The sequence below is a fragment of the Carassius auratus genome, chromosome 32 (assembly GCF_003368295.1).
Source record: "Carassius auratus strain Wakin chromosome 32, ASM336829v1, whole genome shotgun sequence".
In the NCBI taxonomy this organism is placed as follows: domain Eukaryota; kingdom Metazoa; phylum Chordata; class Actinopteri; order Cypriniformes; family Cyprinidae; genus Carassius; species Carassius auratus.
This window is the reverse complement of record NC_039274.1, coordinates 2,573,278-2,592,220: the sequence shown is the minus strand read 5'-3', so window position 1 is coordinate 2,592,220 and position 18,943 is coordinate 2,573,278. Positions and strand designations below refer to the sequence as shown.

At 38.8% G+C, this 18,943-nt stretch overlaps 2 protein-coding genes across 2 annotated transcripts; one reads left to right on the top strand and one right to left on the bottom strand.

Moving 5' to 3' along the window:
• Positions 1 to 237: 237 nt before the first annotated feature.
• On the bottom strand, positions 238 to 13,068 carry LOC113051326 (transient receptor potential cation channel subfamily M member 5-like). The gene is made up of 26 exons (XM_026214956.1): positions 12,993 to 13,068; positions 11,196 to 11,263; positions 10,968 to 11,118; positions 10,701 to 10,881; positions 10,452 to 10,618; positions 9,710 to 9,887; positions 9,559 to 9,623; positions 9,260 to 9,445; positions 9,042 to 9,138; positions 8,811 to 8,929; positions 8,376 to 8,705; positions 8,155 to 8,298; positions 7,206 to 7,329; positions 5,743 to 5,888; positions 5,548 to 5,660; positions 5,358 to 5,456; positions 5,031 to 5,280; positions 3,350 to 3,468; positions 3,135 to 3,267; positions 2,874 to 3,048; positions 2,530 to 2,698; positions 2,184 to 2,362; positions 1,837 to 1,969; positions 1,652 to 1,724; positions 1,481 to 1,571; positions 238 to 1,352 (listed from the first exon to the last, which is right to left on the bottom strand). The coding sequence occupies exons 1-26, from the start codon at positions 13,017 to 13,019 to the stop codon at positions 1,240 to 1,242; spliced, it is 3,630 nt and encodes a 1,209-aa protein (XP_026070741.1). The 5' UTR covers positions 13,020 to 13,068; the 3' UTR covers positions 238 to 1,239.
• Positions 13,069 to 15,906: 2,838 nt separating this feature from the next.
• On the top strand, positions 15,907 to 17,391 carry LOC113051343 (cyclin-dependent kinase inhibitor 1C-like). The gene is made up of 3 exons (XM_026214998.1): positions 15,907 to 16,499; positions 16,610 to 16,712; positions 16,932 to 17,391. Coding segments are annotated over exons 1-3 (621 nt in total). The 5' UTR covers positions 15,907 to 15,982; the 3' UTR covers positions 16,933 to 17,391.
• The last annotated feature ends 1,552 nt before the right edge of the window (positions 17,392 to 18,943 follow it).

Below are 18,943 nucleotides of genomic sequence, written 5' to 3'. Positions count from 1 at the left end.
CATTTGAGGATCTGGCACACCGATAACATGTCAGAGTGATACAGAACATTCCTCTCCGAAAACTACAATACAAACACTCAAGAGAAGTTGAGAGTTGTGGCACAGTGGATTGTGCATTTGCAAAGGATGTAAAGTTCATTGGTATATATTATAAATGATAAAGAAATAATAAATTATTATTCTCCACATGCAATCACAAACACATGCATACAGATATTACACATAGTCTCATGAATAAGCTTGAACAGTTTTCTACTGAACTTTTTATTCTTCATTCTCATTCATTGTTGCATCACACAACATAAATATTACAAAGATGAGTAAGAAATCATGTATGGTATCATTGATTTTGCAGCACACATAAATAAATTCATCACAAACATTTGGAACAGAAAACATTGTTCCTTAAGCACAACGCCATAATAAAGGAACAAATGAAATTTGGTAACCCTTTATTTCAAGGTGTCCTTGTTACACATGTACTGACTATTATAATAACAATTACTACAATAATTATGCTAAGCCAGACCATTATTCTATCCCTAACCCTATAGTAAGTACATGTAGTTCATTAAAACTACACATTACTTAAATGTTTAGTTACACTGTAACAAGGACACTTTAAAATCAAGTGTAACCTGAAGTTTAATACATACCTAGCCTATCCATCACAGTGCAGAAGCGACTATGATGCTTTTCAGTTTCATTACATCTAGAGCCGGTTGGCTTCTGTCTTAAGGAGCAAACACTGTAGGTTCGTACAGAGTGAATGTGTCCTCATTTAGTTCTGGTCATCTTACTGAAAACAGACTTTCGCTAAATCCTTGTTTTCCCTCAAGGCTGATTTTGAGGTCCCTTGTGCACGTTGGGTAAATTTGCCAAGTCAATTGGTTCCTGATTCATTACGGTATTGGTCATTCTTGATCATGAATAATCAGTGTGTTCCTGTGTGAAACTGTCAAGTGTGCACTGTGACACTGTTTTTAACTGAGATGATAATAATAAGAAATGTTTCTGAAGAGTTGTGTTACAGTGAAAACTGGAGTAAGGGCTGCTGAAATCTCAGCTTTGAAATAAATTACATTTGGGAATATATTCAAACAGAAAACTGTTATTTTAACTTGTTGCAATATTTCGCAATATTGCCTTTTTGACTTTTTTTTCATTAAACAAATACAGCCACAACCGTCTCACTAGTTATCTAGTTAAATGAAACAAATGCATAATAACGTGGGCAGATCACTGATCGATGTAGGGCAGTTTCTTGTCGACACCATTTCCTGAATGTCTCGATGGCTGCTCTCGCTTGGCTTCCTGCGGTGGCGGATTTCTGGAGCTGATAGCAATGGAACCTGGAAAACGTGAAGCTAGAGTTAACTGTGACAATGGAAAGAAGGCACGGAGTAACAGAGGGAACAAATAAGATATCAGAGATGAGGAATTCCGAATAAGAGCAACACAATAGTAAAGGAAGCCTCACGTGGGGCTTTAGGAGCGTCCCTGTCACACTTCAGAGTACTTTTGTGGAAACACTCTGCAATCCAAGACAGCACCTCTCCACAGTACCTCACCTACAGATGAAGTTTCACTTTCAGTAAAGTCATTCACCATCATGGACTTAATGAAGTCAGCAGCTACTCCTTCTTCTCACCTCAGTCTCCACTGTCGCCATGCGCTTTTCTTGCTCCTTAAAACCCCCAACCATCCTCAGCAAACTCTGTACCCTATGAAGTGTTACACGCAAACAGGGTAGATCAACATGGTTATACATTTCAATCTCTAGCCCAAATCTCAATGCAAGACAATGGGTTATTATAAGATCTTAGTGGAACTCACTTAGAGGACGTGTATCGGAGTCTCTCTGCACTGCTCTCCCTGTGCTCATGCTCCAGTTCAGCCAGGTAGTTCTCCTTCTGCACCGTCTCCCATGTCATCAGCTTCTGGTCCAGTCCAGCTGGTAGTTCCCTCTCTAACCACCACAAGGAAAGAGGAACAAACACATAACCACAGGTTCTTTAAATATTTTCCTTGCTTTTTTTCTGACATGTTCTTTTCTTCTTAGTCATCGTTCGGTACTTCTTGTAACTTGCCTCAAAAAGAAAGTTACCAGATGGGTATTCATCGTGAGTTACCAGAATAATCCGTCCAGGAAGCACACACAGAGGGTGTGTGGGTTTACTCACCCAGCAGATCCTGATTGCTTTCTGTAGTTTTGACGAGGCTGAGGAGAGCTTGAGAGATGTGGCTGATGATGATGAAGGGCGGAGCTAACGCCGGACGGCTGTGGTATTCCACAATCAGGTTATAGCGCTGGAACTTCCAGAAGATGTCTGCATTCTCCTGCACCACCTGGAAGGTGTAGCTGCGGAGAGAGAGTTGCGTGGCATACTTAGTAAATAAATAAACACATACACACACAAAACCTACACACTAATCTGTCCTGGCAAACACATTTGAAATGGAACTTTACTTTTCTGCAAAGATGAACTGACATTATGTAGCCTCTCAAAATATTAGCCAGACTCTGACCTGAACATGGCAATGAGAAGGTTGAGCAGCAGCACATTTGTGACCAGCAGATAGATGACGAGCAGCAGAATGACCAGCCAGTTGGCGTAGATGTTTGGGCAGGGAGGCAGAACACCTGAGACGATCTCCTCTACATCGTTTGTGCAGTTATCATCTGGCATTTTTGCCGCTGTGAAGATGCATGGACAAATACGGTCAAGAATAAACTGCAGTAGCTCCACCTAGAGGTCAAGTCTAGTAATTAAACAGAACAGATACTGTCGGAAATGATCTGACTAGACCCACTGAGCTTAAAATTAAGCACCGATTAACAACTGCTCTAAGCATGAATGCTGATAGTGTACCATCTATTTCCTCCAGAGGAATCTGTCCGAATATGTGGAGGTATGGGCGGTACAGCGCCCTGCGGAAGACCCAGTCGATGCGCGGGTCATTGGGGTGCAGGAGGGCTTGAGTCGTCACTCCATACGCGATCAGCCACACGGTCAGGAAGAACAAGAAGAAGAACACGTCTTTGATCTGTGAAACCATTATCAAAACAACACGTGGTTATTTGGGTGTTTCTTCAAAGATTTATTTTTAAATGAGATTGTGTCAAGTTTCACCATTCTCTCCACAATGATGATTTTGGGCCCAAGCTGCTTATGAATGGCAAAAATGTGAATGAGTCTTAAGGTGAAAACCATGAAATCCAAAGCAAAAACAGTGCGGCCGGCCTCATACGTGCTTGAGGCCATCCTTGAGAAAACAAAGGGTTCAGATGAAGTGCGCTGCTCTTTGAATGTGGCTCATGCAACGGCAACACATGTGATCATAATACCTGCATGACAGTCCCACCACGAAGAGGCAGATGGCCACCATGTCACATTTGTTCCAGTTATCCTCCACGTATAGCTTCATCTTCTTGAAAATACTCATGTCCTCATCCGTGAAGAAACTCTGTGGATCAGAGTGTTCGAAAATTGGTGTATACACTGAATACCAGCTTTGCAACATATAACTGCACTGTGGACTTTCAGGAGGTTAACCAACTAATACCCCGCCCAATAAAATCGAGAAAGTCTCAAAAAACAATTTACTGATTAAAATGGTTATTCCTCCACAAGCGCTGATCAACCTGTTCTGCACCTCTGTCATTAAATCTGCCCCGTACCTCATCCATAGCTTTCTGGTATAGCATTTTAATCATCATCACATATGAAGCCACACCTCTGCACTTTAGGCAACCAGCTGAGAGAATCACTGGCTGCCATCTACCCTACCTACCCTATCTCAGTCAGAGTCAGAGTTCAGGAAATTGGTAGGTAAAAGTGTTTTTTAAACCCTGTTCACATCATATTTGAATATCTACCCTCAGAGAACCATTTCACACCTATCAAAACAAGAACTAATACAGTATCTTCCCCTGTGGTGTCACTCTTATAAACAACTTCCCTGAACTGGATATGTTTCTTAACCCTTCTCCCGTTTGTGTTGGCATTGTTTGTTCAGCTGCTGGGGCACACTGGCCACTTCACTGCTAAACTGCACCCTGCATGTGTGTTTATGACTGTTTGTATTTTCCGGCATGGTATTGTACTATATTATATCTGGCATATTGCATTGTACTGTATTGTATTGTGAATCTGTTCACTGGTGCATTGCATTTTACACTGTATTTTTGCGATGTGCTATTCTGTTGCATTGAAAGTTGTAAATTCAGACTATTAGACTTCTGAAAGCACTTTATATATAATTTGAATGAAAACAATTCTGTACGAAGACTTCAAGGGGTAGATTAGAATCCAAGTATCGTATCTGTATCGTAACATATTTATGGTTAACTCAAGTTACAGTTATGCACCTTCTTTGCTACTTCAATACAAATCAAATCAGAATTCAGAAGGCATTTTAAAATCAAATTTTTATATTGTGCAACCCTGTGTGTGACCCAGTGTGTGTGAAAATCTACTGACCACTCTACATCGGAGCCAATTTAGTATTATTTATACATTATAATATATTTTTAAGAGTGATATGTTTTCATTTTTATTTTGCTATATTCTTTTGTAATTTCTATTATATTTCTATGTAGCTTTACTTTTTATTTCAAATTTTGTTGTAGTAATTTTAGTACCAAAACTTATTTTAAAATTAAACTTTTGTAAATTTCAGTTAGTTACAAATTTTTTTAATTTTAATTTACATTTTTCAGCTAACATTTATATTGCATATTATTTCTGCTTTATTTCAAAAAAAATTTAAGGTTTTTATTTTAGCTTTACAATAGCAACACTGCTCTACGTATTCTAAAGAATCCTAATATTAGAAATGAGCAGATAAATTTACTTTTAACTATGTTTCTGATTATTTTGGATAAATAATATGTAAAGACATATGTACCAAACTCCTGCTCAAAGTCATATCAGCAGGGAATCATACAAGACTGTCAACATACACACAAACACAATGTAAAAACAGCCACATAGGTTTTAAATAGATATAAAAATATGAATTCCTACCTGTCGGATTTCCTCCAGCACCAAGGTAAAGACCCAGAAGTAGAGGATGATTTCAGCTGCAGACGGGCCATGCGGTGGGGGTGGCCGGAAGTCCAGAAGGAGCACGTAACAGAACAGAATGAGGAAGGCAAAGTACATGATGACATTCCCCAAGAACACAGTAACTGGAGCGCTCCAGAAACGATTCCACTTCTGCAGCACCATGTAAATCCAACTCGCACGGCAAGAGTCACTGCCACCTTCAGCAGCACTGAGGAAAAAAAAACACAGTTTTTCATTCAACTTCACTGTAGTTTTTATCTATTTTAGTATGGATTTATGGCTTACACTGGTTCCTCCTCTGTTAGTAACAGGGCCTGCTCTGTTTCCAAACTGTCTAGCTCATCAAACGGCTCCCCTTCACCTTTCTTCACGTGTTCCTCTGCACTGTGACACATAAACACACATATATTGATGCATATTGAATAAAAATTCAGTTTAAATGTCACACGTGGAATTAATCAAATAATATCCCCACTTGAACTTGATGAGGCTGGTCCAAATGAGGGGAGGGATGAAGAAGGTGAGCACGAGTCTAGCGATGGAAGTGTCTGTCCTCATGGCTCCCCACCAGACTTTGGTCAGCAGGGCCTGTGCAAGAGCATCCAGGTTGATCATGGGGATATGGTTGGTTGGTGGCATGATAATGTAAGAATTAGACTTAGGGTGTTACCTGGACACCATCATGAGCAAAAAAGCATTTAGCATCTGCCAAAGTGGCGAGATTCAGGACAGTTGCTTTGCTCCAGCAGCATGTTTTCCTCACCAGGAGCGAATAGGCTCGGTCTTCACTGTTTGAATAACACTCACTGAACAGATCTGTCAGAACAGTGCAGGCATGAGGACTGATCGTTCTGGTAGTTACACTTTATACAGGCTTTTCAGACAGCTTAATGAACCAGTTCACCCAGAAATGAACACTTTGTGTCATTTACTCAAACCAATGCTGTTCTTAATTTTAATTAAAGGAAGAGTTCACCCAAAAATGAAAATTCTGTCATCATTTACTCACCCAGAAGATATTTTTAAAAATGCCTCTGGCTTTTCTCCCCATACAGTGGAAGTCAATAGTCACCAAATATGTTGGTTACCATCATAATTCAAAATATATTATTTTCTGTTCTGCATCAGTCATACAGGTTTGAACCAGCATGAGGGAAGGTAAATGATGACAGAATTTTCATTTTGGAAGAATTATGCCTTGAATTCCTGATTCTGTTCCTCAGACAAAAATGCTGTATGACTTTAGAAGGCTTTGAATATTGGTTTTTATATGAAGCACTTTTATGATTTTTGGTGCATTCTTAAATGCTTCATAAGCTTCATTCCAAATGGTGCACTGTACACTATGCTCTCATACACTATGTGCTTATGCACAATGTACTCAATCATGTAGTGTTTGAATGATATAAGGTTATTTTGTCATTCATAATCGAAGTCTGATAGCTCTTCACCCGTCGTTTCGTAATTAAAGCTGTGACAGTTGAGTGCATGAAGTGTCCAACATTTCACACTTAGTTTTTCAGTTATTTAAGTGCATCATCCGGGTATTTAAAGTGCATTTTTTCTTTTGGGAATTTTCAGTTTGAACACACTACTCACACTATTCATATTAAAAACGTCATGGAATAGTGCACAAGTACACGATTTGGGATGCACCAATTGTATTGAAATGGGACAATGTTGGGTAAACCATAACAAAATATTATACTTTTTACTTAACCTTGGGTTAACATTTTATTTCAGCAACATGCAGGTTAAGAATCCTTTTGGCATTTTTAAAGGAGGTTAGCACCATATTTGACCCTGGTATAAACTGCAGTTTACAACAAAAAAAAATAACTAAGGGAAACTGACTGTGAAAGGATTATTGAAACACATAACTAAAAATGACACTGAGTTCACAATTTTAACACAGTACTATATTACAAAGCAATCCATGTCAGTATATCACAACTGTCAGAATCTTTAAGTGTCATTTTAAAAAGCTTCCTTGTACCTTCAAATTGGATTAGCTAGTTCCCTGTTCAAATGGTTTGACAAAAAATGAACTCAACAAAGATTAAACGTTTGATTGATTGGGTTCTCCACTCTGCTGAGCAATGAGTCTGTTGCTTATAAAGCTGTGATTCTCACCCATAGCAAATTGCTCATATTTTGCATTCTTCATACTACGAGCAGTCGCAGCTTCAGTAGCCAGATGAGCCATCTCCTTCATGATCTTACAGCCCACCAGAGCAGCTGCCACGGCCTCGGAGCCCTAAAACACACAAATAGTTTTAATAGATGATTGAACAGTAATTCATTGAATAAGTTAGGGTCAGTATACAGTATGTCCTTTCTTTCCCAAACATGTCCTGATCTGAATTTCTAAACTGCCTAAAATGTCTTGGTGTTGGCTTTGTTTTCTTATTGACGTGCTCTCGACAGTCCTCATACAATATATGCACACATATTTGCATTGCTTTGATTGTTCTCTCCTCGCACTCCATGATTGGTTGAATGCCTGCATGCGATTGGTCAGACAACTTTTCAGTTATTACCGTCAGTAAGTATAAAAACAATAAAGTCAAAACCCAGAAGGCCAATTCGCCATTGGATTACCACAAAATGTTTGGGTCTGCGGCAAACATATTTGACAATCTTGGACGTTTTGCTGCAGCACTTTTTTGGAAAAGCAAAGCCAAATCCAGGACATTTGAGGCAATTTAGAAATGGCCAGGACATGCTCGGTGGAAATAAGGACATATGATCACCCTAAATAAGTACTGTTTATACAGTAGAAACGAGCAAGAATTGTAAACCACAAAAATGCAAAAACACAGCCAGTCAAATTCCTTCAGGGTTGATTCTCAGCAATGTTCATGCAAATTGCTCTTTGTTTACCCACCCTTTAAGTTTGATCTGTGAACCCTTCTGAGGTCATTTGTTATATATAACTGAAAATGATTGGTTATCAATGGGACTTAGATTCAAGCTTCTGATAAGGACTAAAGAACAAATTGTGAAGATGTAAACAGAATTTGTAAATGCAAATGGAGTTTATGAAAATGAGCTCATCGCTCATATTGGTTTATTGACTCACCATGGCCCAGAAGTAGTTTGCCATTTCCTGCCTATTTTGCAGGATAGCCCAAAGGAAGAGGTCTCTCCAAGGGTGCTCACAACGCTGGTCCATGTCTGGTAGGTTTTTGTGGCTATGGAAAAGCCGGCCTTTCCCCATCCTCTCCTGCAGCAGATACACAGAATATAGTAGGACTGGAGCATGGCGGATCACGTCTCAGTGCATGTTAAAGGCCCACTCACCGCTGGAAGTTTTTGGTAGAAACCCCTACAGGTGTCATCAAGAAAGTCTTTGAGGACTTTGGAGACATCATGAAAGGTGAAACGAGGCCTGCGGTCGCCTGGTTCAGTGTGAGGGTGTCCTGACATCCGATTGCTAGCCAAATAAACCTGATGCTTTTTCAGGAGCAGGGTGTGAAGGAGGTTTTTCTCCGACACAGAGCAGTAGAGTTCCTGAAGGCGGCCGTAAGTTAGGAATTCATTTATGTTCACGCCGTTGTCCACAAACAAACGCACAAAGTCCGGCTTGTCATTTATCAATGCCTCCATCATCACCTCCTCCAGGTCCTGAGCCTAGAAGAGTATAAATACATAATACATATTGAGTATGAGAATCCAAACAAGTAGGCCTACTGATAAACAAACAAAACAATTTTGTTTTAAAAGTTCAGTTCTTACACTCCATGCTATGTCTCCACTGAAGATCTCACTTTTAGCAATGTCCACCCTATTCCAGGCCACAGCCAGTTTCAGCTCATCCAGGAAGTCCTGTGCTTCCTGACTTTGACTCTTACAAGCTAAGCCCAGACAAGAACAGTTATGAATACAGAAACATATCACTCTAATAGAGAAATATATACGATTCCCTCATGAGTTTGCTGGAGTTAGTATAAAATCACAGTTACACACCCTTAACCAGCGCTTTGAGAACTACTGTGTCCATTTCTGGGTCCTGCTCTGTGTCATGAACGGTCAGCAGGTGACCATGGTCCAATATTCTTTGGATCTAACGGACAAATCAGAGTCTTTACACAAATGACTTAAAAAAAGCACCTAAAACAGAAGTATCCATTCTTCCATAAAAGCACACCATCTAAATATCTTAAAACAAAAAAACTGCTCATTACCAGTTTGATCCAGGAAGGGATTTCAGTGCTGTGTAGGCCATTGGTGAAGGTGTTTATCAGCAGCTCTTGGACCATATCAGCGTCCCAGCATCCTTTGTCCATCAGGGTCACTAAAATATCTGCGACTCCTCCCGAGCCAGCTAAAATGAGCCAGGGTATTGAATTCTGAATATTCTTGTACATTCTCTGTAAGAAGGCATTGAAAGGGGCTATTACCAACCTGGAGAGAATAACATGCAACAATAAAACGCTTCAGAAATTCAGAGGATATATTTCAATAAGAAAATTTTAAGAGAGACCTGTAATATCCTTGGCTCTCCATGAACAAGAAGACATAAGACAGGGATTTCTATACTACCTGTGCCTGTTAAAACAATGAATTCCATTGAAAATCTCTTCATGAGAAGATAAAATGAATAGATAAATAAATAAAAATCCGTCTCAACTCACCCCCATATCCTGTACGCTGCAGAGAGATGTGTTTGAGCATCTTGACTCTCATCTCAGCGGTGGCTCCAGGTCTCTGGGGGTCCTCGTCCACCAGGATGAAATGAGAATGGTTGCAGTCTAAGGAGTACACTGCACCGTGGGGAAGATCCTCAGATGGGTATGTTGCTGGATGATCAGGCTAAACAAAAAGAACAAATTACACAAAATAATCAATGTTTCACAATCTCCAGAAGTAAACCGCTCAAGTTAGGCTTTAGACAAACTACACAACTGTTGCATGACTTTAATATCACTGCCACTAAGCTTCCAACAACTCTTTCAATCTTTATTTAAAATCTAGAAGTTCAAAAGTTGAAGTTAAAATAGTTTGTAAGAGTGCAAGTATAAACAGTGAGGCTATCAGTGTAGAGGAGTTTTCCGGTTTGCCGAGATTAGATTGAATGTCCCCTGCAGCCTCTGTAGTCCCATTAGACCACCTTTTTCAAGAGGTCACAAGTGAGGTACTATTACTGATTTATTTTATGTCATAGAATAAATTGGGAAAATATATTTTTATGTCATGTTAATTACAAAACCCAAACAACAACACTGAATATGGGACGATGTTCACTTGTTTTAGGAATCATTTCTGCAGCGCTCTATTGCAGAATGAAATGTCTGCATGCTTCTTTCATGCAACTAAATGATACATGATATGATAAATGAAAACACTTGTCTATAAACGTCTGAAGGCAGTCTTCACCTTTGCAGACAGTAGCAGATCTCTGTTCTGAATCATGTTCCAGGGAGCAATTCCAATGGCCACCACTCGCACCTTGTTGGAAGTGCTCGCTAGAGAGTGGTCCCTTACAGCCTGACCCAGGTTCTTAGTGATGCCAAAACGTAAACCACTGGTCAGGATCCACGCCCCTGTGTAGGTCAAGGGTCAAAGTTCTGTTACAGTCAAAAGGAAATTGTGATTTCTGTTTTTGGTGAGCAGTACATTATCCACCTGTGCTCTGTGCTGCCTTCACAAGGCCTTTCCTAAGTGTGTCCCTCAGCCAGGGCTTCATCTGAGCCACTTCATCTCCTCCCATTAGTGCCACCACCAGATGAGGAGGGGCCAGACCCCACTGCTTAGTCAACATCTGGTAGATTTCATCTGGATCTGTAGAGCTGGTTACCCTGATAAACTGGATTGACAAATAAAGTTGTGAATAATGTGCACAAGCTCATTAGTGGTAGAACAAAAAAGATTTAAATATCTGTCCTGATATACCTTGCCCTTGGTCCGACTGACGCCAGTAAAATCAATATCTCCCAAACGTCCATCCATCCACTGGGGTTTAACTAATCTCTTATTGCCCTTCTCGCCCATATTAACAACAGACTCTGTGAGTGGGACGTAACACCGACATCCTGGTAGAGAACTGCACATAGTGACACAAAAGGTCAGGCATTGTAAACTGTATTAAGTATTGGCAATAAGTGATGCAGCTAGTCTCACCCAGGTTCTTGAGACTCATTCAACAGTTGGCCACATTGCAAACACCTCCTGCCCTGCCGTAACACCTCCTACAGACAGAATTAAGATGCAGTGGATCACAGTCCAGTCAGGTGCAGCCACAGGAGCTGCTGATTTGTCCAGGTAGTTGGACATCTTTATGTAAAGCAGAAGCTATTTCCATTTCATTCTAGGCATGCAAACTTGCCCTCGTTTCTAGTAAAGGCTGAGCCATGCATGAACTGAAAAACTGATGTGTTTTTTACTAACCTGAGGTAAAGAGTCAGAAAGCAAAAAAAAAAAAGGCAAGCATAAAGAAAGAAAGAACAAGTTGAAGACAAACATATTCTATTCTATTCTATTCTATTGTATATGAAGAGTTCAGATGCAAAAGCCTCTAAGTGCCATCTGAAATGTTAATCTAAAATTAGGATTTTTATCTGGTTTCTATATTTATGTTCAGTTATTTCACTTTAATAGCCTGGAAAAGGACCTGCATATTGCCATTAAAGTAAAATGACTCAAGGAGCTTGATAAAAATCCTAATCTTAGAGACTTTTGCATCTGAACTCTTCACATACAATAGAATAGAATAGAATAGAATATGTTTGTCTTCAACTTGTTCTTTTTTTCTTTATGCTTGCCTTTTTTTTTTTTTGCTTTCTGACTCTTTACCTCAGGTTAGTAAAAAACACATCAGTTTTTCAGTTCATGCATATATATATATATATATATAATCAATCCATGTAAACTTCTGTACATCATTTTAAACACTGATAGCAGCCAAAATTGATCATCCACAGAAGTTGTCTTCGTAATTGTCAACTATTGCTTATTTGCATCCTGGTCAACAAGTGATTAGGAGGTTAGTTCCCTCATGTGGTTGAAGAGGCACGGACCAAAAGAGCAATAGTAAAAGCAGTCCGAAACAGAAGCATGATGCTATAAAAACATTTCAGGAGGTTGACAGCCTGTAATCGATGTAATCAGTCTGAATGAACTTGATTAATCTCTTTTCTATCAATTCGTTTTTATCCAAATGCTATCAGCTTCAGGTATATCTGTCACCTTTCCTGATTAAACCTTTTGAAACTTCCAGTTTCCTACTAGCTGCCATTCATTTCATTGTTTTCAATGAGCCACAATATGGTTTGACTGAGTGCTGTAAAGCTATAGTTTTAAACTATAAATAAAAACATTATGCAAATTGCGACTTAAATAATAATCAGTTCTCGGAGGGAGGATGTGATTATTGAAAAGTACCAAGGACATTTATGCAAACGTGACTGATGTGTGTGTGTGGGTGTGTGGAGAGCTGCAGGAGCTGCCCATGATTTGACTGGTGTATGGGAGAGGAAAACGCCACAGACACTGCCGCATACAAATACAGGCATTTGCATTAAAGGTCACATCTAGACATGACATTAGATCCGGCAGGAAACATATCTTTATCATCGACACTTTATCAATGAATTGGGTTTACTGTCATCGTTTAATGTAGTTTAAATATTTTCTTTAGTGTCCAAATGTTAACTTGAACAAAAGTCAATCTCTGAAAGAACAAATAAAACTCGAGGTTTGCATTGAAAGTATAGGCTGTAGGGGTATGTGAATAATAATCTGAAATGCTAAACTTCACAGATGTCTACTAAATCATAACAGGCTAGTATTCACAAAATGCAAAATTAAAATATTAATGTGGTTGTTGTTGTTTTCTAGAAAGTTTTTCAGCTATTATAAACAACCCAACAAATTACTTGGAAGCTGAAGTCATATTTTTTACGGAAAGGGTTCACTTACCAGAGGAGTATCCTGATGCCCCAGCATATCTGGATGAAGGCTTTGCTCTTGGATCCTCTAGGCCACTACAAGCTTGGGCAGCTCTAGAGTGTCACCAGGAAGTGAATCGGGAGGTTTATGATGACAGAACCACTCCCTAACCAACCGCTGCTACCTACGCTCAACCACTTACCTCCCTTTCTCCTGATCTCCAGCATTAGCATTCCTTAGTCTAATACAGCAACAGGAAAATAGCTTCGGAATAGGTGATTAATTTAATTTACATGCTTACTGTTATTTTTTTCCCCCCTAATTGCCTTTAGACATTTGAAATGGTTGAAATTTTGTAGGCTGAAGGCTTAAAATACATGGAGGTCTTTCACTGAATGTTGCTAATTTGTATGTACTGTATAAATTGACATGAAAGCTTCTTAAATTTTTTGAAATCTTAGACTTAGAAAAGCTAGACTTAAAAAGATTGTTATATCTAGAATGAAGGCAAGACACCACAAATGTAACTAAAACATACCTCCTACCTTGATTTATCACAGTTTTTTTATATAAATTTCTGAAATGTTATGTTAAAATATGCAAATGATGCATTATGCATACATGTTCCAGGACAGGTATCTGAGCTTTGGATAAAATCAGGTTCAAAATTATTGTTCCTTTTTTGTTCACATGTTAGAGTTTCCAAAGGGAAATTTGGATATAATAATAATTATTAAATCCTTTCATTTATAGAGCACTTTTCTAAGCACTCAAAGCCCTTTACATTGACAGGCGTATCTCCCCATCCACCACCAGTGTGCAGCATCCACCTGGATGATGCGACGGCAGCCATAGTTCGCCAGAACACCCACCCCACACTAGCTTGCTAGTGGAGAGGAGACAGAGTGATGAAGCCAATCAGTAGAAATGGGGATTGTTAGGAGACCATGATGGTCAGAGGCCAATGGGTGAATTTTAGCCAGGATGCTGAGGTCACACCTCTACACTTTTTGAAAGAAATCCTGGGATTTTTAATGACCACAGAGAGTCAGGACCTCAGTTTAACATCTCATCCGAAGGACGGTGCTTGTTGACAGTATAGTGTCCCCATCACTACACTGGGGCGCTAGGACCCACACAGACCACAGGGTGAGCACCCCCTGCTGGCCTCACTAGCACCTCTTCCAGCAGCAACCTAGTTTTCCCAGGAGCTCTCCCATCCAGGTACTGACCAGGCTCAACTCTGCTTAGCTTTAGTGGGTAACCAGTCTTAGGCTACAGGATGACATGCTGTGAATGCAAATATCTCTTTTTTCATTCCATTAAAATGTAATTGAAATCTTCAGATGCAAATAGATGCAATTTAATAAAATTAACACTTAAGTGTCTATTGATTAAATGTTTTTTGTAATTTCTTACGAATGAAAAATAAGCATGCCATCAGCTGGAGGACGAGAGAATCTGACGTTAGTCTGCAGTTTCGGGAGTCAGCCACTAGGTGTCAGCAACTCCTACTGAGAGACAGCACGAAGGGGAACGAAGACGACGTCGATGTGCAAATCTACCACAGGCTCTGTCTTAAACAGTAAAATGCTGCCTCGTGAGGCAGTATACGGTAGTAGGAAGGCATCAAGAAGCATAGGAAGCTGGTCTGAAAAAAATGCTGCAATGGGCTGTCGTCGTCTCGCTGACTATAACTAAGCAACAGGCCATATCTTTAAGTAGGCTATGTAAAACACAATTTTATACAGTCAGAAGGAACTTTAATTATTTAAGAAGTAAATTATATATTAAGTCATATATATAAGTTAAAATATTAGATGTGAAATATAAAAATGTATAAGTATATACCGCTAATAAGCGATGAGTTGCTGGCCTGCAGACAAGCACTCACCCAGAGCGATAATTGTTGTTATATTGACATTATCTTGGTAAACCTATTAGCACATAATGTGCATAACTTGAATGTATTATTCAAACTTAATTAGCATTTTGTATTTGGGTGGACAATTAGTGTTACTCGTCTCGAGTTAGTTTTTTTTTAATCTTCGTGAAGCAGATCTCGTCCTCTCAGATTCAGTCACGCGCATCGCAGCCATGTTGCGAACGCGCTTGACGTCATCGCCCGAGTCACCTGGTTGGTTGAGGTTCGCGCGCCATTTGTGGGCACCGCCCAGCGGCAGCGGCTACAGAAGTGCGCGCGGATTTGAGAAGTGTCGCGACTTGATTTAGATTCAGCGTTTAGATTTGTGTGCGTCACTTCGATTTCGGTATTAATCATACTTACATTCAACGCTTGTTTAATAATTTATACTAAAGATTTTACTAAATTTAAGGTAATAGTAAAGACACAATGTAAACCATAAGGTGTGTTGTTTTAAAATGCACCATTTTTAAAAATATTTTGGAACTAAATGTATCGTTTAAGAGATACAGTCGGTATCAGGGAGAAAACCTCACCGAATGCTAATAACTATAATTTACACCAAATGATATAATGTTGAAACTGAGCCAGCACGTATACACTTTATGAACAAGATGACATTGTTGTTAATGAAGATGATAATAAATACGGCAGACTTCGCTCGAATATTCGAAATATTCTAATACTTTTTATAATTAATTTAATAAAGGCTATTAGTAATACAATTTTATATTGGTTTAATATTTATGTTGCATATATATTTTTATCATGTTGTTGCTGTATAGTATATTGAGAGACCTAGGCTATTATTTTGTTTTCCTTTTGTTTTTATTTTTTCTTATTTTCTGAAAACAGTCGCGTATTTTACATGTATTTTATGGTATTAACACAGTGGCCGTGATTTTCAAAGTGAGGGGGGAAGGTCACTTTGCTGATACTGGTTTGGGGGGGGGGGGGGTTACACAGGGCGTGGTGGTCGTCTAGCCAATCGGAGGATTTTGCTCGTACAGAGCTGGCCTTTAACAACCGGCACGGATATAAACAGACTACAGACAGCAAGAACTAAACAAACGTCGGCGTACGACTTTTAGGCATCATGGCAAACGTGGACGTGTCAAGCAATCTGGAGCGTCATGTTGCACGGAGGACCTTTCCTCTTCTCGCGCGAACAAAGGTTTGCCGTAACCTTTTCGGATCCTTGGATCACGAGGAGCTGCACTGCGAAACGACACTTAAACTCCAGGAGATCTCCGAGCGGGACCAGAGCCGGTGGAACTTTAACTTTGAGACCAACTCCCCTTTGAACGGAGATTACGAGTGGGAGGAGATTTCTGAAGACACATTACCGTTTTTCTACAAGGATAAAGTCCAAATTAAGAGAGCGTCTGTTATGGCAACAGGAGACGCGTCCATCGCTGTTGACTGCGGGTTACATGGGGTTTCCAGGGGTCCGGTAGAGTCCGCGGACGTCCCGAGTCGACACGGAGAACTCAACCAGGAGAACCTCTCAGGTGCACTCAACTCAAGACCAGCTCGCTCTGCAGTCCTCAGAAACACGCGCAAGAGGTCCCTCATCCCAGAGACCCCCAGACACAGCACGCCACAGATCACAGGTAAGCTGGAAACTATAGATGAAAACAGTGGAAACTGTTTAAAGATCAATATATTTAATGTGAAATGCAAGCGAACATGTCTAACGGCTATTAATATTGATTTCCACCAGACTTCTTCCCGAAAAGAAAAAGGACCCCGGAGTCCAAGCAGGATGACGGGAGCGCGCATCAAGCCGCCAGCACTGAAGTGACGCCGCGTAAAACAATACGATGGTACGATCAGCTCCGGGAATCATTATTATTGTTATAATAAATCATTATTATTGTTATTTTTATTACCCTATTACTAATTGTAGTAAACTTGTAACTAATTGACGACAACGAATTCAGTCGAAGTCCTTCATTTAAATGTCCATGCGCTGTATAAGCCGATTTAAAGCTGTTGTTTAGCTGTGTAACTAACGCTAAATTCTCGTTTTCTTTGCTTTATAGATGTTTGCACTCCACGCAGCAGTCCACCTGTGTTTATCTGCAGAGCGGATGAAGGAAACAAGGGGACACACTTTTACTTTTTCTCATGTAGCAATAAAACACAGACTTTGTTGCAGTGTTACAATGTCTAAACGGTGCAATGTGATATTTCGTTTGTTTTGAACTGTGTAGAGGGCTGTACCACACTGCTCTAAATAGAGCAATACCTGTTTGTTTGATTTCTTAAATATACTAACTTATTTTATTTATGTTTATAATACTCGGTTACTCTTTATTATTTACAGCTATTGTTATTGTTTTTATCATTTTGGCCATATTTTATGTTGTGTTTTATTTAAGTTTTGTTTGCAATTGCAACATCATGCAAAGAATTGTTCTGAGCCGTGTTTGTTAAAGTATATTCTGTAGCTCACGCTGTATCTTTGAATCAAAGTGTAAATTAAATTATATTTTTGCTAAACCTGTCGTATTCATGTGTGTTCCTGAGTTATGTAGATCGTTTTAGACACGTTGTTGTGGATCATGGGATGTGGGTAAACGGGAAAAGAAAAGAAAAAATGTTTGCCATACACTTTTGTGGCATCAACATTTTGCCTGTGACAAAAAGAGGAGAGTTTGGCCTCTAAACAGGAGGGACTCAGCTGTTCCGCCCTCAGTGTTTGTGGGGAGGGATACGCGGGCAGCTGCGTGCTATAGGGAGGATTTAAATGCCATTTTCTTTCCATAATGAAGGAGGCAGGTGCCCTTGGAACCCCGCTTTGTCCACATAAGACCTTCATTTTCAGCACCCTCTCAGCTATCCCGCTAATGAAACACTTACCAAGACTTGAACAAAATGGGCTTCTTCTATTTACACGCCAACCACCTGCCTCCCCTCCCCTCCCCCTTACCTACACACTATCTGTGAATAACATTGACTATACCACCACACGCCAGATCTTTATAATGTCATTGAGATAGGAGAAACAAAGACGATATAAACAAAACAGTGACCAAAACGAAATCTAATGGTGAGCAATATTTTATCTATCCAATTTGATTTTTTTTATTTGATTCGTTGACCATTTTAAAAGTATCAGACTCAAACTTATAGCTGCTTGATTCCTACATCAATTGCGTTTCAAATGACGAAAAATCAATTGACATAAAAATTTGTCATGAACAGCTTTTTAAAACTGATAATAAATTGAAAAGAAACGAACACTGGATGAAATAGATTGTATTCACAACAGAAATGATCTAGTTTATTATTTGTAATTTACACGAAAAACGAAGACCTTTTTAACTTTGAAAAAAAATAATAATAATAAAAACAATATATATAGCCTATCTGAAATTTTCATTTAAAATTAGGATCTTTATCAAGCTCCTATGCTTAGGTTGATTCATTTTACTTTAATGGCAATGTGCAGCTCCTTTGCCAGGCTATTAAATAAAAAAATAAAATAAATAAATAAAAATAAAATAAAGATAAAAATCCTAATTTTAGATGAAAATTTCAGATGGCATTTAGAGGCTTTTGCATCTTCATATATATAGCAAAGTTCGATTGGCTGGATATATATATATATATATATATATATATATATATATATATATATATATATATATATATATATATATATATATATATATATGAAGAGCTCAGATGCAAAAGCCTCTAAATGCCATCTGAAATTTTCATTTAAAATTAGGATCTTTATCAAGCTCCTATGCTTAGGTTGAGTCATTTTACTTTAATGGCAATGTGCAGCTCCTTTGCCAGGCTATTAAATAAAAAAAAAAATAAATAAAAAAAATAAATAAAATAAAGATAAAAATCCTAATTTTAGATGAAAATTTCAGATGGCATTTAGAGGCTTTTGCATCTGAGCTCTTCATATATATATATATATATATATATATATATATATATATATATATATATATATATATATATATATATATATATATATATATATATATATAAATATAAATTCAGCCGATCGAAGTTTGTTATCCTCAGAATTTTT